The sequence below is a fragment of the Corvus moneduloides genome, chromosome 2 (genome assembly GCF_009650955.1).
Source record: "Corvus moneduloides isolate bCorMon1 chromosome 2, bCorMon1.pri, whole genome shotgun sequence".
Taxonomy (NCBI): domain Eukaryota; kingdom Metazoa; phylum Chordata; class Aves; order Passeriformes; family Corvidae; genus Corvus; species Corvus moneduloides.
This window is the reverse complement of record NC_045477.1, coordinates 22,186,639-22,213,411: the sequence shown is the minus strand read 5'-3', so window position 1 is coordinate 22,213,411 and position 26,773 is coordinate 22,186,639. Positions and strand designations below refer to the sequence as shown.

General features: G+C 37.4%; 1 protein-coding gene across 9 annotated transcripts in view; it reads left to right on the top strand.

The window, feature by feature from the left end:
* STXBP5L (syntaxin binding protein 5 like) overlaps positions 1 to 26,773 on the top strand; it is a 189,286-nt gene that overhangs the window by 140,154 nt on the left and 22,359 nt on the right. For 2 of the 9 annotated variants that reach the window (XM_032098438.1, XM_032098441.1), the window contains 3 exons: positions 5,654 to 5,719; positions 13,287 to 13,337; positions 25,426 to 25,596. In XM_032098438.1, coding sequence (XP_031954329.1) covers positions 5,654 to 5,719; positions 13,287 to 13,337; positions 25,426 to 25,596 — 288 coding nt within the window. The remainder of the gene's footprint in view (positions 1 to 5,653; positions 5,720 to 13,286; positions 13,338 to 25,425; positions 25,597 to 26,773) is intronic. The other 7 variants (XM_032098444.1, XM_032098439.1, XM_032098443.1 and 4 more) reach the window with 4 other exon arrangements.

The window sequence follows — 26,773 nt, the reverse complement described above, 5'->3', positions numbered from 1 at the left end:
GGCATAAAAATACATACATCAAAGAGGGCTATGAAAATTAATGTTTTTAATATCTTTAAATTTTGAGTTATACTGATATGAAATTTAAATATTAGCATTCATCACTGCAGAATGCAGTGAACAAAGCTATAATTAATTTTTCAAAAATGACTGTTCAAGAGATGAGCCATACGTATCTTAATTAACTGCAGTGCTTATATGTAATTAGGTCTCTAGGATGCCTCTTTTTAAAGTATTTTTCACAGAACAAAGGGATAGGCAATTTTATGTTAAATATTCAGTATAGGCAAGATAAAGGAGTGGCAGTTATTCTGTTATCTCTCATAAATACGAAGTTATGTAGCTATTGAAATACAGTCGTACACTTGCAGAACACATTCTGTTCCATCCCTCTAGGCTGATTTCTATGACTTTATTTCATAATAGCTCATAAAAGACGGTCTGTTTAGTTAAAAGATTAGTCCAGTTACAAATTCAGCACTCCATAAAAAGGTTTGGTGTATGATATCTTAGTCTGTTAGTCTGGTCTTGCCAATGTCAAGTTTGTAACAGAGAGCCTGAGAGACACACAGCAGTCAATGGTTTGGGGGTTTTTCCCCCCCTCTAAAAAGTTAATAAATTCTAAGCCCAAAAATTACCAGTGTTTTCATTCAGAATTACAAACATAGACCATAGAGTCTTTCATAGCTGAAAATGTATTCTCTTGTTTCCATCTTCATCCCCAGAGCTGGAAAAGTCTGCAAAATCTTCCTATGAGGTATGAGTCTGAGTTTTAGGCAAGATCATGAACAGCTTGATTTCTTTCCACAAAAATTATTTGGTTCTTGCTTTTGTCCTTTGATACTTACACAGGCGTGTGTATTGTATGATCTGAAAGATGCACCAAGCAGTAAGATCAAGAACAGGACCAGAATCTGTCATAGACTGAAAATATCTTGCTAAGTCATTCTCAAGTTGTGCTTTCTTACATCTCTTATCTGAGAGATGAAGTTTAAGTGAGGTATTAAGAGAGGATTTTGGATTTTGCTTACAAGTTTATCTTCTCTCATAAGGGATGATGATGGGAAAAGTAAATTATTTTTGGAAGTTGTGCAATCAAAGCTGATATTATTATGACAAAAGCAGGAGCAGTAGTGGTAACATAAGCATAAGGTCTAAAGCTTTAAGGGTTGTATCAATGAGAAGCTAATGGGAAGATATATGAGTAGTTGATTTGATTAAGTGATGAACCAGGAAGATAATTTCACGTCCATCAGTTTGAGAGAATAGGACTTGTAGGCACTGAAGCCAAAGAAGAGATTATCAATGAGCAAGATAGTTAGATTTTTGTTGGTCATTTCAGAGGTGATTTGCAGGAAGAGACAATGCAATTTAGTATCCAGCCTGAATAAGAAAGTTAAAATGTGATATTCAAAGATGTAACCAATATTATGGATTAGAGTGTCAGAGAAGACAGTGATGCTGATAGCTCTGTTGGTGTAGTAAAGAGGAGACTTTAGCACCGAAAAAAAAGCAGAGTTCATCTTGGCGATGTTAAGCTCATATTTGGATGCTCCTGAGTAGATTTTAGAAAGACAGGATTACGACTCTTAACATGGATGGAAGAAATCCATGTTACAGATGTGTATTTATGAATCATTAGGGATATATATATTTAATTACTGCCATGTTTAAACAAAATAATCTCTTCAAATACTGGGTCAGAGAAACAAAGTGTTGATATTTCAGTCTGGGACGTCCATATGTGGTTGGTTGGTTGTTGTTTGGTTTTCTTCTTCAATTGAAATCAAGTCGTACTACATATTATTACCTGATTTTGGGTAACATGCATTCAAATATTAAAACAAGTACATTTACTGCATCTAGAGGGGTAATGTCTGCAGCAGAATATAAAAATACCAAAATGATGCAAAAGGAATTTGCATCTCCTACTAGAAATTCATACCATCTGTTGGTAGAACAAGAAAATAGTCTTTATGAAGCGTCCAAAGTGTTGTCAACTCCAAAGGATGCTGATACATGGCAAAATAATTTTCATAATGAAGACTTTTCAGTGAGAAGTGTTTGTTCCTCCTTCAGGCCAGTCCCTTGAGAGGGGGTGAGCAAAAGTACCCTTGGTCTGACAGGAGGACACAGAAAAATCTTTGCTGTGAGTCACTGTATATCAGTATTCGACACTTTAAGTCACACCTAAGAAGCTAATTTAGGTTGAGTTTTAAGTCAACTGCTATATTCTGAACTAACTAATTTCCAAAGAATGCATGCATAGATATATATATATAGATGTATAAACATAAAGAAAACATAGTATGGTAATTCAGTGTGAAGATGGATTAAGATAACACCGAGCTTACTTATTTTATTGGCTTGTGAATGTTTATGATAATTTATTTATAATCTATTTATAGGCAAAGATGTGATGGCTTCGGGTGCTTTAGAGTAAATGATCAGTCTGAATAATTCAAATATACAGATAGAAATTTCAAATTTCAAACATAATTTTAAATTATGAGTTCATTAAAGTTGTTACCTCATCGTAGACAGTATGGGTTTTAGTCCTTTAATAAAGAGGAAATGAAAATCACAGTAAACTTAGAAAAGTATCCATAGGATATGTCTTTAAAACTGTTTTAATGCCTTATGTGATGTACTTACATCTTGCACTATTTACACATGTTTATGATTTTCTCAGATCAAAGACAATTTCTTTATAATGTCATGGGTATTTCTTCTCTCAGGTGGTTGTTCACATTGCCAGTCTCAGGTTTTTGCTTTTGTTTTTACTGCTATGTTCCTCTTGCTCTAGGTGGGCTTAAAATTTGCTGGGGTGGTGGTTTTGGGGAGCTAAAAATAGCTAAAATATCTTGGGGCACAAACTGCCCACAGAACTTCAAAATGGAAAGTGAAAATATTTTTTTAATCTAGCTTCAGTAGCTGTTGTGGTTTCTCAGACATCTGAGGGAAGCTGAGGTCCATGGAAATATTTATACATGGTAAATTATTGAAAATATTTAGTTTGGTTTCCTTAAAAAGGAAATGACAGTAAAAAATGAGCAGTAGTACAAGGAAAAGCTTGAGAGCTCCCTTTCTTATCTCAAAGGGAAACATTTAGTAGAATCAAAGGTAACACATAAAAAGTGATGGATATGTGTTTATCCTTTTCAATGAATGATGATTGAACAATTCATTGCCTTACAACATCTTCAGAATTTAGAATTTAGCAAGATTTAAAAGAGACTTTGGATAAATGGGTGCGTAACGAGCAGAACACATTATAATATTTCAAAGAAAGAAAGATTTATGGCAGGAGAAAATCTGCAAATGGAAGTGCTTAAGCAAATCTAAGTGAGATTAAGCCAATGCTCTTGTGCAGGGTACATGGTACCACTTACATCTCACGTGGGGATATATTACGCCTCTTCTTTAAAAGCATCTGTAGGTGGTCACTGCTGGGGGTGACAGTGGCTTGACAGCAAGTCAAGGGTTGTAGAGAAGTTCATGTGTTCAGCATTCTTTAATACCATAACATGAAATGTATCTTTGGTGTTTTATGTTGCAAAAGTATGCCAAACATGAGGAAGTTGTGGTTTTCCTACGGCAGTTGCTCTTGGGTGGTGCAGTTTGGTGTTTTTCGCATTTAAGTCCATAGCACCATAATTTGTATTGAGATGTAACACTGTTTTTATGAACTCCATATTAAAAAATATCGCCAAACCATTTAGAAGCAAAATCTGACCTGGGATTTGATATTGTATCCAACACCAGTATTAATTATACAGTCTTTAGAACATCATAGCCAAGGTGTTAATACTTTAATATCTCAAATAATGCATTTACAAAAGAAACAGTATAGTATTTTATTTATCCAAGGCTTCTGATGCTATGCAAATGTGCCAAAATTGCTCCCACTGCACCTTCCAGAGAGTTCTGCAGCAAAAATCAATTCTGTCCCAAAACTCTAGGTACATAGAGAAACCTTGGGTTCAAGTAGAGTCAAGATTTGCTATAAGAAAGCTGTACTAGAGAGGCTCCCTAAATGATTACCATTTCTGAATATTCTCATAACATTAAAAGTGACTGAACTCACAATTGATTGAAATATAACATTTTACCACAGATTCTAAGTTAAAGATTCAAGTGCGTTTCTCAAAATAATAAAATCTTTGGTTTTCAACAATAATATCTAGTTTGGCAGTTCTTGTTTCTTAAGTCAGGAGCAAGTGTATTGTTAATACTGATTTAACAGACTAAATCAATACTGCTGGTTTTCCAGAGGGATCTCAGGATTATTCTTGTGCTCCTGCATCTTCATTAGTGTTAGGAGCTTTTTTTGTTCACCTGGCTGGGGTTCTGGATCCTCCCCAGTTCTTTTAGCAGTTCAGAATTACATTGTAATAAAGTTGTCAGTACCTACATTAAGATTCTGCTGGTGTTAATGCTAAGAGAGCAGCACTGGTGACTGGGTGGTAGCAGAATTTTTCAAAACAAGAGTGTATATGAATTTTAATGGTGAGGGTCTCTGGGCCTGAGAGTCTAGAAGCAACAAAAATTATAGCATGTAATCTTACAGGAGCCGTGGTGCCCTTTTAAAGCATACTGAAAGGTTCTTGTAGGATGTTTGGTTCTCAGGATGCAGCAGAAGCAGAGTGTGTGTACATACAGTATCAATACTGTAAATACAGTAGTGTACACCTGACTGTGGGCTCTGACCTGAGTGCTGTGAGTCCACCTTGCTGGCACGTGAATGTCTGGGCAAGGCTGCCAGTCAGTCCCATGTAGCCCCTGGCATGGGGTGTCAGAGCTCCTTATAACAAGGGTTAGCCAAAGGCATTACAGGATGCATACAAAGGATGCATTTGAATAGGTGTGGCCATGCCAGCTCACCCTCTCAACAGTTGGTAAAGGATAGCATGAGCTCAGACTTTCCCTCCCTACCATGCCAAAAGGCATGTTTGAACTTATACATTTGACCTGTGCCAAAGATGGATCTTAATTGGCTCACAGGAACAAGTTTATGCAATCTAGACTAGGATTTCTTTTCTTGGTGCTGCCTTCCATGTAGATGGAGTTCCTCACAAATATTTATAAACAATGTACGAAGAAGTATTTAGTCAAAAAATTCTGTGTGGTACTCAGCCAGCAAGATCAATCCTTCTATGTCCTTTAAAATGACCTCTCTTGTGTGAATTCATATGAAAGTTCTAATATTTCACAGTAGCGGTAATTTTATTTCTTTCTTCTCTCTTTTAAGATTTCCTCCCTGCATTATGCAGCAGTTGAAAGCACAAAGTTGTTTCCACATCAGTTTGACAGGGATGAATGAGATTGAGTCATATCACAGACTTTTAAATTTTAAACTATACTTACTTGTTTTCTTTTGTTAGGTACAGTCACTCTTTTCTATCCCGAGGCACTTGGAAAACAAATTTGAGTTAACAAGAGGTGTGATTTTTTAATTTTTTTTTTTTTTACCAAGCCTAAATTGCTGCAGTGACAGCCTGATAACTGCACTTATCTGAAATAGATTATTTCCCTCTCATTTCACACCATTCCTTTCTCCAAATTGACTTTAAAGTGCAGAATATCATCGACCAAGAAAGTTGAAGCATGCCCTGTTAGATTGTAACTTAACTCTTTAACTCCGTTTTTTCAGGCCTGACTGAACTCAGTGACAGTCCAGTTTCCCTGGAGCTAGAGCGTTGCAAGTCTCCCACTTCAGGTAAAGGTGATTGGCTTCTCTTCCTGCAGTCTGTATAAGCCATTCATGTCATGCATCACTGTGTTTCATTAATCCCTAAGAAGCGAAGTGCATAGTTCCAAAGAGAAGAAATTACTGGAGAAGTGCTTATTACATAGCACAGTAAAATCCTAAGTCTGTTTCCTTAAGAAAAACTTAAATGTACGTGGTGCATCTTGAAGTGAACAGTATGAAAACATTTGAAGTAACAGGATCATGCAGGTATATTCCTATAACCTCCTATAAGAAGCTTGTTTCTCTGTTTTCTTAAAAGACTAAGTTTTTTTTACAGCAGGGAGTCCTTATAATTCTGTATGTATATATCATGCAAATGTGTACATGGAGAATTTATTTGAAAAACAGCAATATGGAGATGGTAAATTTTAATCATTAGAACCTACCAGTGCCTAAGTTATGTGATTTGCAATGAAAGCAGAACCTCAAATAAAAATATTTGCTTATCAGCCAGCTGTGACCTGGCAGGGAAATCTTGGTCACACAAAAATTTATAGATGTTTCCCATTTTACCCATAGTCCTTCAGAAGGTGGAATTCATCTCATTCCTAGAGACTTTTTCTGCAAGTGCCAAGTCTACATTGATCTCTTTAGTGTGAGTTCACTGTCTTAAAGATTGTTGCTAAGAGCTGTTTTCTAGTAGCTGACTTTTAAATGTTATGGAAAATAAGGAGGTGTAGCTGTGATACATTCATTTGGCTTGTGGTATGCATATCACATTTCTTTTCCTTGTAGTTTGGTAAGTATAGATAGATAGTTTTTCCCCCTTAGTTATGGTAACAAATTCCCACAAGTATGCTGTTCAAATTCCCTGTTATTGTTTCGTGTATTCCATGTCATAATAAGAGGATACATTAATCTTGAATGGAGGCCACTAATTAGTAATTTATAAAAAGCAGAAACTAATAAAAGTGTTTCCCTGACATACCAAGGACTAAAACAAAACAGCTGCTTCAAAATATGTATTTCCTTGTACTGTTTGCAACCCAAAATCTGTAGATGTGGAAATATCAAAGTGAAATAGGCTCTAATAATATTGGTATAAAACTAGGAGCTCAAACACTTGAGCAGGGCCTCAGAAACTCATGATATAGGCTTTAAACTAAAACATTTGGTAGCTCAGTTATAATTAGATTATTTATTGTGTGGCTCACTGAGATTCAACTTTTCCCTTTTCTCTTCAGAAATGAGCTAAAACCTTTCCTTTTCTTTTCAGTAAAAGCTAAGAGATGACTGACTTGGTAACCATATGTGCATATTCTTAGTTTTATAATGATGAGTGTCTCCTATAACACTTTACTTTTTCTGCAGTTAACTTCAATTTTTCATTCTGCTGGTGCTCAAAAATAGCTCTCTTAGATAAATCTAAGATTATTTGCTCCAAAATTTATTCTGCTTTTTTCTGTTTTGGAGATATTCAGCAGGGAAAACATAGCATATTTATGGATCTTTCCTATTTTAGCACTTTCATGTTGTTTTCCAAGCTATATTTATATTTTTTAAATGTGAAATCAGGTGCAGTTTTGTAGGAAGTAACTATTATTAGAACTGCTTTTTAAAACAAGAAGTTTCTTCTACTGTGACTGATATTAATTATTTTTATAAGTTAATGCAAAATATAATTAATATTGCTCCTGCATACCTGCTGTAAAATGGGGCAGAATCCAACCTAGTCAGCTGGAATAAGTGACATCAAAACTGCACCCTCCAAAACTTGGGAGTGGAACTAATCCTGTGCTTACCAGCACAACCTTAACACTGACACCAGCCTTCTCACTGACTAATGTTTCTTGCTCACAGAGCACAGCTACCTACTTAGGAATTTGTCAGGCAGGATCCTTCTACTTCCAGTCTTGCCTTTATCTGTTTGAAGTCCATGGCACACAAGCTCCACAATGAAAGTGTGCTGGGTTCCGTAAGAGCCCTGTGATCTTTGTCTTTGTAAAACCAGTGACCACATTCCTCTGCTGAAAACAGACCAAGACTTGATCCTTCAGAAATTTAGCAAAAACAGGAAGAACATTTGAACTGCTGGGTGAAGTGATTCAAGTTGCTGCCCAGTGGAGGAGGTATGGGTATGGCTACATAAGGTCACAGAGACAGACAGAATGGAGTTTGATTTGTGGCAATTCATTCTGGTTGCCAGAGCATGTCAGCATCAGTTCTTCATCCAGCAGGGACATTCATGCCAGGTACTGGGCCTGAGTGTGCTTAATACACAAACAAAGTGCAAACTGCTGGAGGACACGAGTCTAGATGGCAAACACTGCACTCATGATGGCACAGTGGTGAGCATCTTCATCCTTAGCTCCATCAAAAGGGCAATGATTTGAGGAACAACATTGCTGTGCTCACGTGCGTGCTTTGAGACTCCCAAGACAATGCCTAGGAAGAATCCCTGAGGCACACTAATTGCTAACGTAGACGTGAGAAGTTCTACATCTAAGATCGCCGTTAGCAGCTTAGTCAGATTTCCATTCCAATCAGGCCATAAGAGCAGTGTTGGCAAAGGCTTCTTGGAGGACTTGAAAAATCTCCTGCCTCCCCATTTCTTGGTCTAATGTTGAACATTGCTTAGACTGCTTGAACTATCTCTGTTTCCATGAAAAATTCATTTTGCCTGTAACATCCTAGTGCTTGTCAATGTTTTAACCTCTGACTAAACTTCTGCAGAGACAACCTAGGTCAACTCAGTAATTCAACTTTGTTGTTTCTCTTCTCCCTGCCTCAAAACAGAATTAGGGATCTGTGTGTTCTATCATTGATATGAGTGTTGGAGCACTGAGCAAGAGACTCAGGGCTGAAGAGTACTCCTTATTTCACATGCAGGACTGGTACATAATTCAGTACAAATCCTACTTCTTCATTAAGTAATATTTAACTTGTTTCACAAGACTGTCTTCTCAGATGTTCCTCCTGTACTACTTACTAAAACATGACTTTGCAGATGATGTAATTGAAAAATCAGATTCCAGTTCTGAACACCATTTAGAACAGAACATAAAATTAAAGCATTTGATTAAAAGTTTTCTGAAATGCACAGTGCCACACAGAGGGTAGCAGCAAGTGAAGAAATACCAACCTTGCCTTTCAAGAGTCGTAGGCAGAGGAGAGGAATAATCTTCCTTAACCACTGGTACCTTGTTTCATTAAACTAATATTTAAACATGATAGTGATGCACTTCCAACATTAGAAAGGAAAAGAAGTTAATAAAGCCATTTGAAAGATTCTCCTTATTTTTGAATATCTGAGAGGTGGCAATTTCCACTGTAAATGTATTCTGGATGTAGTAATATGTATGGAATAACACTGGTAAAAATTGTGGAACAAAAGAACTTTAAAAAACCACAAACACTTAACCTATATAAAACACATCTCATGAGAACAGTAATGCAGCCAGGCATGCCATATCATGGTATTTGGTGGCTTAAAACCAAAAGCCTCAGAATATCTTATTCTTACTCCTGCATGCCACGTTCTTTCAAACTGTGTTTTCATTTTTGTTTATGGTTTGGGGGTCAGGAGGGCTTTGTGGTACTTTAATTCTGTCGTGGCATACGAGAGCTCAGTAGCTCTAAAGCACTCGTCATGGAAGTGGTGCTATATCAAATGCTTGAGTTAATTACTGTGTAATGTATTACAGAACAGTAACCATTCCAGTACATTTTGCCTTTATTTTTACCATCTCATTAGGTAAACTTATTGAGGGACTCTTAGCAACATAGTATATAATATATATATAATTAGGTATGTCCATTACTGTTTCAAACATTTATATGGAGCTTAATATTGAAGTGTATAGATGGGAATACACTGTGAGCACAGGCAAATACAACTTTGATAGCTCATTTGTTGTGTGAGATGCAATTGGACAGTTTAGATTCCTTTCAAAGACCAGAAGGAAAGAATTTCTTCAGTCTGTGTATAAGAGAGTGACTTATTGAATATTTGTTCTAAAATGAAAATGGATTTGTGGTTTTTTTCTTAAGAAATCACCTTTATATTGGGGGCTTGCATCCAAAATGCTTTTAAGACTTTGAAGCTTAGAGAAGGCTGTGTAAAGATTTCCACAACTGATTCCCATGAGCTTTGGGACAGGTCCCTAATGGCAAGATTACAAGTTTTTATATGTACTATGATTTCCAAGTGCTGCTATCCTTATTCCTTTCACTGGTTAAAGCTGCTGAGATTAGGCCTGTGCCATGCCAAACTCCCACTTCCCTATGCAAAGTGTTTTTTAAATAGCTTTCTTTCAAGAATATTACTAAATTTCTTAACAGTCATTCTCTTTTTAACTTGTGGGTAACTTCAGAGTAGCTGAAGAGATTTGACTCCATTTGAAAATTATATTCTTCTGGAAAACAACTTGGAAAGTAAACGTTCCAAAACATTTTGTGTGTCTGTAAAACATGGAATGTATTTATTTTGAAACTTACTTTCTGATGACACTGCATAACCATTTCTACTTACCTATATTAAATTAAAAAGAATGTTAACTAGTCAGAAGACCGTAATTGGAGATTAGCTTCAGCAGTGTGGATACAAGGTGCATTTTATCATTATTTCCCATAAGCAAGGGAGTTTCTGAACAGGTGAATTCGTGCTTAAGTTCTTGAGAAGGGACATGTGTGTAGGGATTAGCAAGGAACAGGGAGCACTGTGAGCTGGGAACCTGGGTTTGGGCCCTTGTGCAGCCAGTGGTGCACGGCTCAGGGTTCAAGGGGGCTTTAGGCAGTGACTGGGACTGGTATTTCAGGGTGTTAGTCAGGCAGAAGCTCCTTAGTAGAAAAAGACCTGTACGAAGTCACCTTCCTATCGAACAATATGAAAATCTGTGACCACAGGGCTGCTGTAACAGCTGAGGGAAACCCAGCGCTGAATGCTGGAGCTGCGAGCGCACGTTTGTCTGTTGGTTGTGCCTTGGTGTTTTCCTTGAAAGACTGATAGGAACCATATGGCTGTGGAGCAGGATGTTGTCAGGTCAGAAGACCTGTGTGCTAAGCTTAGCTGGCTGCTAGACTGTACCTAGTAACTCTTTCTCATCCCACAGTTGAGTAATTTGACTCTTAACACTTTTAAGCTCTTTTGGGTAGGGGCTGTCGTGCCTTATGCTGTAGCATCACAATTTCTGCTGGCTGTCTCCAGTGTGAATATAAACAAATAATGATAGCAGACAACTCTGCTGGCCTCTTGAGCTTTTATACTCCATTCTCAAATTAAACTGGTTTTCAAAAGCTCTTTGTCAGCAAGATAGGCTTACATGTGTGATCCTCCTTTATAATAAATGTAAAGAGAGTAAAACATGCATGATTTAGGTACTAAAAACAGGTTACATAAACTGAACAGAATGTGGATACTATTAATAGTTAAAAGTCAGTTTTAAAAATTAATTTAGACAGCTTTAATCACAGTAAAGCATGAAAGCAACCAGCTTCTTTTGTTGTTTTTACCCTCAAGTATGTGGTCTGTCAACTGATCTGTGCTGTGTCCTAGTGCATCAGTGTCTAGCCATGTGATTGCCATGTGAAGAGTGTGCAATTGTCATGCAACAGCTGTGGCAGCTCCCAAACCAAGCCTGTGTTGACTCCAGAGGAAACAGAAAATCCAAACTTTGCATGTGCTGTATGAGCTTGCACAAAAATAGCTGGGAGCTATTTCTTGCAGTTCAGACGTGTATCACAATTCGGGAACAGCTGTGGCACACAACACAAGATACATAATTCCTGCTGTACACAAACACCTGTAACCTAGAAATAGAAGAGGTTAGACTACCAATTTTCAGAGCTCAAAGCCTGCCTGATGACAGCACTAATGAAGCTCTTTGGTGTTAAATGCAGCTAGTTTTTATAGCTCTGAAATATTCTCTTCTAAATCCTAGTCTGTTAGTAAAGTGTCCTACAGTTTTTCTTATGAATTGCTTATCCTTTTTTAGAGGGCTAGTTAGGCCAGATGTTGTCCTTCCCCCAAAAGGAGATTATATCACGTGTGATGCTTCTTTATAGCAGAGCACTGATTTTCTGGAGCAGCATCCTCCCATTCACAGTCTGAAAGAGTATTTGACAGCTGCTCAGATAAATGGAATGGTTTTTTAAAGGCTGTTCTGAAAATCAAACTGCCCTTTGTGTGAGTGCCTAAAATGGACATCGGTGCCTAACACTTGGTACCCAAATTAGAGAATTTTTATGTGGTAGTGTTGGGGGTGTGTATTTTTGATGCCAGGCTGATCTGGAGAGATCTCTTCACCATGTCCTGAATTAAAGTGATGGCTACAGATGGGTTACTGGGAGGACTGTGCTGGTTCTACTGAAAGTAGAATACTGCTCAAGAGCCTCGTGGGTTCCCCTACTCATCCCTGAAGAGAAAAACATCTAACATAGGTGCTGGCTGATATTTAATTCTGCCACATTGCAGACTTTGCAAAAGAATACAGCAGAAATATTTTAAGGGATTTTGTGAGTAAGTGTCTGTTCTGGGCATCCTTCTGACCTAAAAGCTTACTAAATACAAATTACAAAGAATTTGGTCCTTATTTGTTCCTTATTCATATGTTCCTGTCACTGTGGTACTTAACATGTGGGACTTTCTTTAGAAGTATAATAGTTAGCTTACAAGTATTTGATTGTTCTCTTCTAATAACAGGCAGCATGGGTAAGGGGTAAAAGCCAGAAAACCATGTGAAAAAAATAATGAATAAAAAATGAAATAACCAAATTGGAAATTAAGTCTTCTGAATAATTAATAAAAGATTTCTTAAGGCATTCTTCTGATAAATTTAATGCCGTTTTGACTGCTACAAGACATGCTTCATTTCAGTTCTTTGGTGTTCGTTTGAAAATGTGCTCGTGCATGAGGAAATGAAAACATTTTTGAACAGAAGCAAAATTACCATTTTCTTGCATAATTGGAACACAACAAATAATTAAACCTTGACTAAATTGAGTGCAATATTTTGATGATTAGATAACACCACATTATGTCCTGAAGCTGCTGTATTTCGTTTCTGTGCAATCTGTCTTCCTTTCCATAATATTACAACAGTATGTTCTGTCTCTGTAACCTGTACAATATGCCCTCTTTTTCAAATGGTATCTTGAGGTATGATGTCATCAGATCTCATAATTTCATTGCACCCTCTTATTAAATTGATTTGCAGGTGTTTAAATATTTGTGATACACTGCATAGCCAGCATTTGCAATATTTGCCTTAACCTCATTTGTGGTTTCTTTTTATCATTCCTGTCACCACCACAAGGTAAGATATTGCAGCACACAGCCAAAGCTGTGTAAAACACCATTCACTCCTTGACAGCTGGAGTAGTGGGTTTTTTCCACTTCTTCTTTGTACAATTGCATTTATTTTGCTGAATGGTGTGAATGAAAATATTTAAACCGTAATTCTACCTTTATATGCTGATTAAAAGTGCTACAAATTTGCAACATGGTTTTAACCAGAAGATGGCATGTTGTTTTCCCTCACTCTTTTTTCTTTCTTACTTATTAACAACTGCCTTTCTCCTTTTTCTGTTGTTTCAGTTAAAGGATCAAGAAAGTTAAGTCTGCCAACAGATCTTAAGACTGATCTTGGTACGGTAGGCAAAAGCCAACAGCTTTAAACTTCCTTACATTCATTGGCAAAACATTTTACTGACTGATTCATGAGATAACACAATAACCTCAGAGGCTTTGTCTGAAAAGGCTTTCTAAAAACCACCTATTAACCCATACAGTTCTGTTGGCAGCTCTCAGCATTTTGCTTGTTTAATATTCATTTATTTCATGTAGACATATATTGCCAGTCACTACACACTGTGTAATATTTTATTCTGAAAAAGCTCCAGAAGTTTTTACAAGCTAGTTGTTGGTGAACTCTGCCTATAATACCCAATGCATGCGCTGGTCTATTTTGTTTATTTGGTGTACAAGTTGTGCCACAAGAGTGATAAGAGAATCGAACATCTGTATTTTATGGTGTCCTTGAACGTCTGAGAAGTCAGATCAGAAATCACTCGTATGTCTCAGTCCTCTCCTTGAGACTTACCTCAGCCAACTGTTAAATACTTAGTTTGCTGTAATCTTTTTTCTCAGTTGTCCTTTGGTATTTCAGTGGAAGTGCATAGTGCGAGCACAAATGTCACCTCAAAAAACCGAAAATGAAAATTCTGTATCTTGAATAGCCTAAACCCATTTGGAACAGTTCATGCAACAGTGTGCCCACATAAAGGAGATTGCTCCTGGTGTTTGGGTTGGAATGTGTGGTTTGCACAAAAAATTCTTATCACTGTTCTTTAAATATTCTCAGTCTCAAGGAGTTCTTTCTAGTTTTGGTCTCTTGGGAAGTTTCTCGTGTAAGATAACTGAAAAAGCCATGTAGCCATGCCTCATGCCTTAGTGTCCCTTTAGAGGTAAAAATTAAATTTGGATCACATCCTTGGATAACACAGCTGAACTTAATTTCTGTCCCTGGGAATTGTGTGCACCTATTAACCAATGTAGCACTTGCTCCCCAAGGCAAAAGTCAGGGCTGTAAATATATCTTTCGCATTATAAATGACCGAGGAACTTGGAAAACTGTCAGTTGCTCCTAGAAAATATTAAGTAAATAAACGTTGAAAAATTATTGGAAAATTCAATCCAAATTGCGCAGGTTTCAGTGTACGAAGTGATTCAGTTGAAATAATTTACTCCATTAACAATGATGTTTGAGAAACTAGGAATGTAGGAATACACCTAAAAAAAATTTGGAGTGAACAATTGTAATATTCCTAATACTCCAAAAAGGTGGAAGAAGTAGGCAGCTATAGACCTGTAAAATTAATATTTATCATTAAAATAATGGGCAGCTATTAAGAGGGAAGATGAATACTTAGCTGTAGGATAGGACCTAAGGCTAAGCGATATTCTACAGATCAAACTTTTTTGTTATTATTATTAAAAGGACACATAGCGTGAAATAGCTTAAAATCCTGATGCATAACACAAGAAAAACTTAATGTACAAAAGACTGGATTTAGAGGTTTTTAGAAAAGAAAGAAACGTATCATTGTAACTAGAATTGAAAGCTTTATTGTGTAATATAAAATGTTGCATATCAGAGAAAAAGCTACCTTATCAGCTTTCCTGTAATCATGTTGGGAGCAGGACAATATTGTAAACTTTGCCTAGAATATATTGACGAATTGCAGATAGATTTGTATTTTATAAATCCCAAACAAACACAAAGAAATCCTCAGAAAATCCCAAGGACTGGGGAGCAGGGTAAAAAGCTCCAAAAGCTAAACAAACTCGACCTAAGAAGGCAGGAAGCATGATGATCCGTTTTAAATAGATCAGATATGTAAGGAACTTAGAAGATGAATGGAATGCGTAATCTTGCCTGTAGTTTTTATTTCACAGTAGTCATGTTTGTACCATTCCTTCATTTGCTTGTATTCGTTATTTTTTAATAGGGTAGAACAAGCTAAATATAAACTAAAATAAGCCTAAGAAGGTTTAGTTCAACATCTTAGAGAAACTGGTGGAATGCCATTAATGCTAAAAGCTTCATAAGCATTGACAGGTGTGATCAGATGTCACGAAAGAATCCTGTTTGTTGTTAGTGCTTCAGCAATCAGGTATCCAGTGCTCAGATTACCAAGAAGCTAAGGATGAAGCATGTGGAAGCAGCATTCAATGTATAAACTGGCAGATACTCATGGATAATCAACAGCAGAGGGAGGTTTAGAAAAGAAAAAATAAATGGAGGAAAAAAACCCCCAAACTTTCAGCTCTTGTTCACGACTGTCTTAGAAGGGCAAAATATTCCTGTTAATTATTCTAGCCATTAAAACTGTGCTGAATTATAGATTGCTTAGTTTACAACAGGCTGGGAGAAGCCTCTCTTTCTCAGTATAAAGAGCTACATTTAAAAGAGAGTTCCTGGAAAAGGCTTTGACTGCATTTCATTTCCTTCTGCTGCAAAATGTCCTGGCTACACTGTCAGAGCTCTCGGATATTATTTATGCACTGTTGGGCTGTTGCCTGAGATTGTACCCATAGTTTGAATATGCAGGGGCTAACAATAGTTTTTGGCCCACACTTCTTGTAAAGATATTCAGGTCACCACTTTGAAATGATAAAATATTGTCCATGCATCCCACTGGCTCTGGCTCGTAGCTTTTTAGAGAGTGCTGATACATCGCCCACTCTCAGCACCGACTGCAGCTAATTGGGACATACATTAGCATTTGGCAGTTCTGCTCCCTTCCTATGATCTGACTCGTGGAATGTCCTTGCTTTCACTTTGCTTTGAATTGTAAATAGTAGAGGTTAAGTAGAAGTTAAATCTATTTCAGGTGGAGGTGTTGCCAGTACTGAAAATTGCTTGGGGAGTAGTTTGCTATCATTTAGGGGAATAATGTGTGATCTGATGACTCAGGGTGTTCTTGTTAAACCTTGGCAGGATTTTCGTGGCCTAAAGGTACTTTGGGACTCCACTTTGGTCTTTATAATGACTGATAAAATTGACCTCAGCTTCTTTTTATTTTGATGTGGTGATTATTATCTCTCCTTGCTGAAGCACCTGTCACCTGTGGATGTTGTAGCTCCACACAGGATTGAGTGATGTGGCACATGCGGGCGCACACTGAAACTTCTTGATAGTTTTAGCTACTGCAGGTCACAGTAACCCAATGTTTATTTGAGTTGGCCAGAAGGAAGACGTGGCAATGCTGCTGCATAGACTGTACAGCTTCCCTATTACCCTTCGGAGGCAGCCCTGAATGATAGTATCTTTATTTTTAAACCTGTTAATGTTTCCCAAAGTTTTCTGAAAAGATCGTCTGCATTTCCTTGCAGTGTTTCACAGAAATGAATTATGGTGATAATCCTAATTTTGTTTAATCTGGTGGTGAGTCTGGGATATATCCAGACACATAGAACTGCTTTGGTATGAGAGTTTTCTAACCTTGCTTGACCAGCCACTTCAAGCATCAGCTTGTATTTTTCTTTTAGGAAATATTTCTGCTCATTTCACTAAAGGCTTTCAAAGTTTCCTGCTGATCACAGGGAGCCAGACAGAAGCTCTAACTAAAGAACGGGGAAGAGTCAGTAACTGCTGACTTTTTTAGAATTACTTTGAGCAGATGGTTTGACTGGAAGGAATTATGCTATCACCTAGACTTTATTAGTGAAAGAACAAAAGAAAATGCAAATATAAATAGACATCTTTTGTTTCTTCTTGCTAAGCTGTGATCTTCAAAATTTTAATGTATTTTCATATGCTTTCTGCAGATACTTACAAGCAGTGACTGAGTTCTTTGCCAAGTCAAGTTAATGTCTTCCATTTTACACAGCAGTGAAAAACTAGGGAAATTACCACATGAGCTCATTTTTTTCAGGGGTTTGAGGAACATATTCTAATGCAGAGGCCCAAAAGCTTTAATTCTGAAAGTTGGGTTCATAAAACATAACTGTAAGGATCAGATGAAGGACCCATGGTTAATAGTTCTGTAGTTCATTTTGTGTGAGGTTTGTGGAATCAGTTTGATTTATGTATATTGTAGTAGAATTATAATATGAAAAGATCCACCTTTTGATGATCCAGCTTCCTGGATGCTCCCAAGCTTATAAAACAGTATCCAAATGAATGAAACCTCATTTCCATTTTAAGGATGAGCAGTTGGGTTACAGCAATTCTTGCTTTAATTTTTTCAAAGTATTTACAGCAGACGTTAGGCACGCATAAAATTTTGAAGCTTTTAATCTGGTTTTGCTTACTACTGCATTGGACAAACTGGTAGATTGTAGTTGGAGCATTCTGTATTGATTTTTGAGGATCTGGATCTATAATTCAGTTTACAAAGCTAAAGAACATTTCAGAAATTTTGAAATTATATTAGTTGCTTTCCTCCTTGGTATGACATTTGTAGAAAAGGCAATTCAGACATCCAGCTGTACCCATGATTTTCTTTAATTGCTTGGCAAGATACATGGAAAGTTACTTGTATTTTTGCACGATAAGGATTTTAGGGACTGTCTCGTGTATATCTCCTTCCAGAAGAGTAGAGTAGCTTTCTGTCCCCTTCTCAGTCTGAAAATATTCTGAGTTGAGGAATCATCTGCACTCTGCCTCTAGGTAGAATCACAGGATCAATCAAGGTTGGAGGGGACCTCTAAAGGTTGTTTAGACCCCCATCCTACTCAAAGCAGGTCAGGCTACACCAGGTAAGTCAGGGCAGTGTCCAGTCAAGTCTCACAGCACTTGATCTGCAGTCTGGCAAGTGCCAAATACAGGGGCAGGATTTCGCCCCTCAAGCTGCTGGTTATGCTCTTGCTGAGTTGGTGGAGGATAAGCTTTGTCTTGTCTGCTTCAAGTTTGATTACTATGAAGGTGCAAAACATTGTGAGTTGGACTAAAGTCTTCCACTTTTACAGAAACGGTTTTAAACCTTTAGCCTTTCAGCTATTTCACATCCTGAGGCATGGATTTTGATATTCTATATCGAGGACCCTACTAGACAAAAGTCTCTTAATCTTCTGAAGGTCAGGTGTATGACAGCACCAGCTTCTTCCTTCATTAAGTTTATGGTCAAACATTTTTAAAAGAGAACCTAAATATCTAAAGGATATATTAGCACTCTTCCAGTCTAAATAACCAGAATTAAAAGAAGAAGCAACAGGAGCTGATCAGCAGAATAATTCAATTATTATAGTAGAATACACATGTGCTCTGTGATTGTATTTCAATGCAGAAAGGGGCTGTGTTCTAACTTCTAATGCTTCCAGATAAGAAAGAAAGCAAAAAAAACCCCAACAAAACAACAAACTGATCTACTTAGGAACTTTCCAAAAAAGTAGTTAAAAGGAAAGGTAAGTGCCTTAAACTATACAAAAAATATTCTAACTAAAATGATTGTTATAATACAGTTAAATGTCATCACAAAGAAAAAGCAGTGAAATTTGGTAGCTGGAAAAACAAAAGAAGCAGTAAAGATCATTGTACATTTAAGAGTTAGTAGGCAACTGATAGGCTCCAGTATAACAGATATTCGCTGTTTCCAAGTTCTTTGGTTTTACTTCAAGAAGAGTTCCTTACTGAGGACCTCAAAGGTAAGTCATTGTCCACTCCTTTCAAGCACTGCAAACACATACATGGCATGTGCTCTCTGTCCACCTCTCAGGCTGTAACACTTTCCAGCAGTCAGATCCTGGGGGTCTGCATAGATTGATTTACCAGACCTGCCTGGACCCAGAGGTGCTCTGTAGTAACTTGAATCTGATCTGAACTCTCACACAGACTGTGATCTGCAGGCAAATACTCAAACACAGGACAGATGGTTCTATCACCTTGTTTGGACCTAAAGCAACATCCAAAATCTTACTAACTGACCTGTGTGTAAAAGCAGAAGAATATTTAGAAAATAAATTTTCCATGTATAATTATTTTGACATCAAAGAAAATTAAGTAAGAACTCTAAATCACACGTTATCAACTATAAAATTAGGTTTTACAGCATTAAACCAAGAATGAATTACTACTTGTTTGTTTATTTATTACAAGCATTAAAAGAAGAATGATAATTACTAGCCTGTTTATTTATTACAATAACCTGGTATGAAACCTGTCAAAAATCTACAATGCATAATATTAACAAGTTTGGAAATTTTTTTCTATAATTGATTGCTGCATAGAAATTCTATGTAAGCTTAATTATACTGAATACCTTTTTGACCATGTCTGTGCCTTTTTCCGTTGAGTATTTGCAAGCAGATTATTTATTTGTTAGCATCTGTGGAGCTGTGCTAGCTCAATTATTTCAGACATCCTTGACTCTATTTAAAAACAGTGATTTTTTTGAAAAATCATAGAAAGATTCTCTGGAAGAATCCAGTTAAACACATTTGTAGTAATTCTCTTACATTTTGTTCCTTCATTTCAGATGGAAAGGTGGGGTTTTGTTTACAAAGTCTCCAGCTCATATATGTAATGCTTTATTTTTGTCATGTTCAAATTGAAAAAATGTTTCAGGTTCAACTTCTTTGAAGAATTTTTCATTTTTAAAACCAGAGAATTAATGTCATTTTTTTCCATGTTGAAAATGCAGGTGCAATGCTACACTAAGGGGTGCTCAGGACAATTTGGTGATATCTAGGTGATCTTGTGGTCCATCCACTCTGCTTGCATTTTGCAGTGTTGTCTTCCTGTGCAGCTCAGGATTTATCACGTTTCATGCTTATGTTTCAGAATTCAGTCAAGTTTTCTGTCTTGTGTTCTCCTGTTTATTGCACAAAGCATAGTAGCCATTTCTGTTGGGTTATTCTGTGGAGGCACCCTGAGTGCTGTGTGCTTTTTGAGACAGTCCAGTAGTGTGGTGTTATATGATCATTAGAAATTCAGCAGAGGAATCTGAGGAGCAGAGTTAGATCCAAGTAGTCCAAAATTTTCCCACTATTCTGTGGGAGCAAAGCTAGATTTGTTTTTAGGCTTGCACTGCCAGGTTTGGGCTTTCCAGATACGGCAACACAGAGATGATGTTATTACATATGATAATATATTCTTAATGTTTTTCATTTGGAGAGTATTTAGTTCATATTTTTGTTTCATTTTTCATAATTTTAGGCCAAAGTAATAGTTTTAAAAGAGAATCTGTCAGTGATCTGACAATGCACTTAATGTTTTCAGCCACTTCACAGTATTTTCTTTCTCTGACAAATACATCTGTTCACCCTGCTTTCAAAACAAATGGTGATTTTTACTATCAAGTGTATGATAGGATTTTGTTACCACAGGAAGGATACCATCATATTACACAGGCAGTAGGCAGTATGTTACAATAACAGCATATTATAGAGTGGACCTAAATATTCTACCAGCATGCCATTAGGGCAACTCTTCCTTCCTCTTCAAATTGATGAAGACATGAGGGTAAGTGTACATTTTTGCTGGCAGTGCATCTGTATTAACCTCTTCTGCTAGGGCTTACACCTTCTCTCCTGCCTGGCTGACAGAACTGCACCAAGAGAAGATTGTGGTCCTGACTTTGTAAGAGATTTTCTTTTAAGAATTTTAAGGAATGTGTAAAAATTCTGTGGTATCAGTTTGTGTTCTCGTTGATGAATGACCACACTATTGCATAAATTTTGGTTATTTACATGCAAACCTGAGACTGTTCTTGGGGCCATTTGTACAGTTTTGAGGTTTCTTTTTTTTCTTAATTCAAATGTGTATCTCTTTGCTGTGTAAAAATAAAGGTTAGTCACCACCATAATTATTACTCAAAATCTAATTTATTGGTAATATGCAAAAGTCTCCCAGTGGAAACAGATGGATTTTTCTTCACTTTAACAGTGAAGATTGGATTCTTCAACAATTGTTGAGAAGATTCTCTGGGACTTATTTTTCAGGTTTTTTCTGCTCCATATTAAAGCATCTCTCTGGTTCTCTTGTCTTCTCTTTTATTGATTACTTCTTTACAACTTCAGGTGATATTATAACGCTTCTAATTATGGATACTTATATTCCTTTGTCTCAGCCTCTCTCACATCACTAGTAAGAAGGTTTTCAGCTAGTTTTTCCCTTTGTTAGAATTGAAAGAATTGGTTGCTTATATTCCTTTCTGAGTTCTTGTGTCTAGTGTAAAAAATTGCTAGGCAGTAACTGCAAATGAGTGCTTCTTTCTTACTGGCACTTTCACTACATTTGGTTTCAGCAAGTGTTCATCTTTTTACTGGTAAATTGTTGGTTTCTTTTGTTTTTTTGCAGAGGTCACCACGTAGTTTTAAAGTTTTGTGTTTGTAATCAGGCAGGTTGTGTGACATATACATGCTACTGTGTGTAAACTAAAATCAGCATGTGTACATAGAATGTTCTCCCTGTGCAACATGCCTCAAAAAAACTTGGCTTAATTTGAGGCCGCCCTGCAGGTTTGCTGCTGTCATGTTGCACATCACATCTCTCAGTAGTTTCATGAGGTTCACAGTAACTAATGTTACTTCTTCAGTTCCTCTTGATCTCATCATCCCGCTGGTATTTTGTGTGATGCTCTAGCCTTACATCCAGCACAGTTCTCTTCCTTTTTTTTTAAGCAGTTTGTGGGGTGCACATGGCACTGAATGGTGTTACTGTTTCGTAATGAGGACAGATAAAGCTTTTTTAATTCATATGGGTAAGCATTTTTAATTCCATTGGCCCAGAAAAAGGCAAACAACCATGAACTGCACTGTAGAAGCAGCACATGGAGAACATTATAGAATTTTGTCATGAACTTCTCTTTTATATATTTTAATGCATCATATATACAATAATTTACTGCTGCTTTATTAAACCAATAGAATTAAATTAGTATTAAGTGGACTAAAGGGTAATTGCCCATGATTGCTTCCAATGGCTTGCATGAGTCCTAAATTTTTTAATGAATGATCAGAATAGCTACAAACTGAGCAGTGGCCACTTAGTTCACTATCCACAGAGAGCAGGCTGCTCCCCTGGCATAGTGGGATGGCTCTTACTCAGTTTGGAGACTGCTTCAAAGATAAGCTCCACTAAACCCTGATGCCTGAATATATTGCATTAGTGTGGTACTGGCTGAAGGGATCCAGGAGCACTGGACAAGATAGTGCTAATTCCCTTTACCTCATGGGCAGCAGCACCATGGGAAGGGGTAGGAGGTGATGGCAAATGCAGTGGTAGAAAAGAGAAGGGGTATTTTGTGCAGTGTTTTCTTCAGCAGCAACTCTTCTTTGCCTCCTCCAGAAGATGAGTGAGGAGCTGTTGCACTATTGCGTCAGTAGCACAGAGCAATCTGTGCATTGCTGCTTAAGTACCAATATTAATGTCCCTAATATCAACTAGTGGTCCATATCAATTAATATTTCCGAGCTGAGAAAAGCCCCAGTGACATGTGACAAAAGCAGTAATCCAGCAAGGACAAAAGTTAAAATGTTGCTCTTCCTTACAAATCAAACAAAGCTGGGAAAAAGCCGTGGTTTTGCAGCCTCCTGTACATGTTCTTTGGGGTGATTGGGAGACATCTGTCATGGCAAAGGAGAATCAGTTGACTCAGGCCTCAGAGGGATAGCAAATCATTGCAGTCATTCTGACAGAGGCTGAGAGCTTGAACATTCTCATTCTCCCTTAGAAAGTACACTGCAGAAAAGTAGTACTGTTTTTTCTTGCCACTTTTCTTGCACACTTTATCTTTTTTCAGACGATGCAGTAAGGAACCCTTTCTTAAACAGTACATAACCTTTCTTTAGAGATGTTTTGTATCACAGCTTATAGCATAAAAAAAGGTGAGAAATTAATTTTTAAATACACACATAAAATTTTCTCGTATATTTGAGTGGTCTTTGTCTGCTGGATTCTTTTCAGTTTCTCCACAAAAAAATATTGTAGTCATGTTTCCTATAATTATCTTACTCTTTGTACAATGCCTGGGATTTTACTAGGGCTTGAAGACCTGCACTGCTTCTTGTATACACTTTAAAAAGTTATATCTAATCAGAGGAACAGAACTGTGTGAAAACACAGACAAGTTTGTAGCTGATCACTAAAATCCCTCTTCTGCTCATTCTTGTAGCACCCACTAACATTTCACCAACTACAGTACTTGTAGGGATATCCCTACAGCTTCTGGGATGAGGCCTGCCCGAGTTTTTTTTTTCTTCCCAGGAACTGGCTTTGCTTATTCACACAGGCATTGTCAAAACAGCTAAAGGGATTTAGGTGCCCAGATCCTAATGACTATTTAATGTGAGCCTTTGAAGGTAACTGAGACAAGCCAGCATACTAAGAGAAACACAACAGCATTTCTCTTAAAGTGTGGCATAGTGAGCAGGGGTTTGGATGTATTGTGACCATTCTGTACAATGCTCAGGGGAGAGGACTCAGGAATGTTGTTGATGTTTCTATAGAATATGATTTTTTTTCACTCTGTTATGTTCCTCATCACTTCCTAGGATTCCCCCTGGAGATAATTAGATATGCTGAAACACCTTCCCACAAACTGAATTTTGAAGAAAGGAAGCAGCTGGATGAGGATGTGTCTGTTGCTGAGGTTGAACAGTCAGCCTGTGTCCTTGAACAAAGCCCCCAATCTCAAAGGACTTTCTGCTGAAATATGTGAACAGTTACAGCAAATTTTGGGAAATTTCCTAACTAAAAATGGAATGAGTCATCCACATCAGTTTTATATCTGCTGTTAGCTCAGTTAATAGCCATGTATTAGGGAAAAATGATAAGAATCATGGAAGCTGTGTCTCCTACAGAGCTATTTTGTTACGCAGTACAGATACTAAATTGCTTTCTAATTTATAGTTCTGAACATTTTTTCCACTTTTGTTCTTTAAGACTGAACTGTTTCCACATGGAAGGGACATGACTTGCACATTTGAAGACTACGTGTACCACACTATACACTGTATTCAGTACAGGACCTGAATGTAGAGTGAATATAGAAATAGCTTTTCATAATGTACAGTGGTGCTATCATGGCATGGTAACCAAGAAATAAATTTATCTTAGTACAGGAACATTCATCTTTTCCTTGGATACAATACAAATCAAAGAGAGTTGACTGAATATGATACTTACATACAGAATCTTAAAGATTAAGATAATTCTGAGATATAAATAACCTGGCATTTAAAATTAAGGCAGAAACTCCAAGATTTTCCCTACCTATAGTATTGAGCTTTTACAGTTTTGGGTAATATATTCGGTGTGCTTGCATGAATCTCAACTTTGGTTTTGCTTATTACCTGCTGTTTACTTAAAATAATCTGCTGACCAAAATCAATTCAGTTATACCTGGGTGTGTATCCTTTCATATTTTGAAGGGAAAATTGTGTTCAGTAATTCTTGTCATGTTGTGTTGCCTAGCATGAGAGGAAGAAAAATATCACGTGGATGTTTTACAGTCCAGTCCAATTCTGAACTCTGATCCAAGCTCTGATTGGTGGATGTTGTGGCTTAAAGACCTGTTGACAAAGAACAGACTAATGTAATAAGAGTTTGAAGCAGACATGTTTTGTTTCCCACCCCATTAGACAGCAACATGTGCTGTGCTGATTGACCATAGCCTCTAGCAGGGGTCCAGTGACTTAGCCTCATGCCTGTAGATCTATAGCAGACAAATCAGTTGTTCAGCAGTCACTTTCCTTAGAAGTATAATAAATCTATGTGGTATCTAAAGAATAAAATACTTAGCAATATTATGGCTATTTTTGTAATTATCTCAAATGGTAGCCTGTTTCATGCAACTTTGGGTCAGGCAGGGAACAAATCTAGCTCTGAATTCTATCCTGTAGTAAATTATACTTGCACTTCTTACAACAGCAAAAAGGAAAGAAAACTTCAAATTGACTTGGTATCTCTTAGGAGACATAATGTCAGGGGTGACAGTGTTACCAGCAGTACCTTGGTAATTGCCTGTGTGCATAGGTCAGCAAAATGCTGTGGGACCTGCAGCTCTAAGAACACGAACCAGTTCTGTGGCCCTTGGGTTTTTTTCAAACTATACCTTAAAAATATGGTGAGTTATTTTTTGCATACCCGTGATACGTTGGTAAAACAAATAAGAGTTATTCTCAGAAGATTTGATATAACCCATTCTCAAGTATCAGAACATACATCTCTCCTCCATTCTGAATCTTGGGAGCTGACACTTTACTAGCACTTGTTGCATTCACTTTCCAGATCACGTGAATGGTCACTGTACAAGCCCAACATCCCAGAGCTGCAGTTCAGGCAAACGACTTTCCAGTGCGGATGTGTCGAGAGCAAACCGCCGAGGGCCCGGCAGGCCCCCCTTCAGGAAAGCCCAGTCTGCAGCCTGCATGGAGATTTCTCTCCCAGTCACCACAGAAGGTGGGTGGCAATGACTGTTCTGCCAGGTATTTGTGAATTTTTCACCAGGTGTGAAAGGGAATGAGTTCAGCAGGATCCTTGTCCCGGTCATTGCCTGAGCTAACTAATGTTTTAAACTATGATAGGCAATCAGCAACACCATGACCCTAATGCTCTTTTTTGTGAGGAGCATTTGTATCCTAACCTGCCCACCTGCAGAGGTGTCTGCATCACAGTTACAGCTGGAGCCAGCACTCCCTAATTTCCACAATTGCTAATGAAGACAGAGAAAGGGGAATTATATCACTCAGATTGTCTACTTTTATATTTTTAAATGCAAATTGTTGCAAATAGCTTTGTTATTCGTGGCACATGGCTAGATTTGACATTTTTTAATCTTTATGGTAACACAAAATAGCAAATTTTTTCCTCTACATCAATGACTGATTATGAACATAACATAACGCTTTCATATGGCTCTCTTTATGTGCTACACAAACATGGTAAGTAACACTGTCATATAATGGCTCGTGGCAGAAAATACACCACTGCCACAGTAGTTTCTTTTGCTGTGTGATTTTCTTCATCCTATGTAGTACCAAACTCTTCTGGAATTCTTGTATGCAGATACTGCTGCAATATCAGCACTACTTGTACCTGCCAAGGCCACAGTATTGTCTAATCTACTTCTCTGCTGCTTTTCTTCTTCCCTCCCATCCTCCCAGAGTAAATAGGGTCACTGGCAGGCAGAACCCACAGCCCCCTAAGGCCCCACTGGCTCTTGTATACAAAACATTTAGTAATGCAGTGATACTTCCGATGGCATGATGTTGCTTTCAGCATACATGTATCATGAAAGAGTCACTTTATGTCATTCATCACTATTTATAATACCTATCAAGTTTAATATAAAAGTATATCTCTTTTAGAGATAATCATCTAACTTCCTTTCAGGCTTGAGAAGTTAATTAAACTGACATAAAAAAACTCCTATTTAAAAGTATCACTTAAATAGTATTCAAACTTTCAGTAAAGTCAGTGAAAAAACTTGCAAGAGCAAGCCAGACAATCTCCAGAGTCATTTATATCAGCATGCAATGTGATGGGATGGAACATGGTCTGAGTTTGTCCTTGGGTGTGTGGATTTGTGTACAAGTCACCTTTCAGCAGGTCTGTTGACTAAAATAAGTTTCTGATT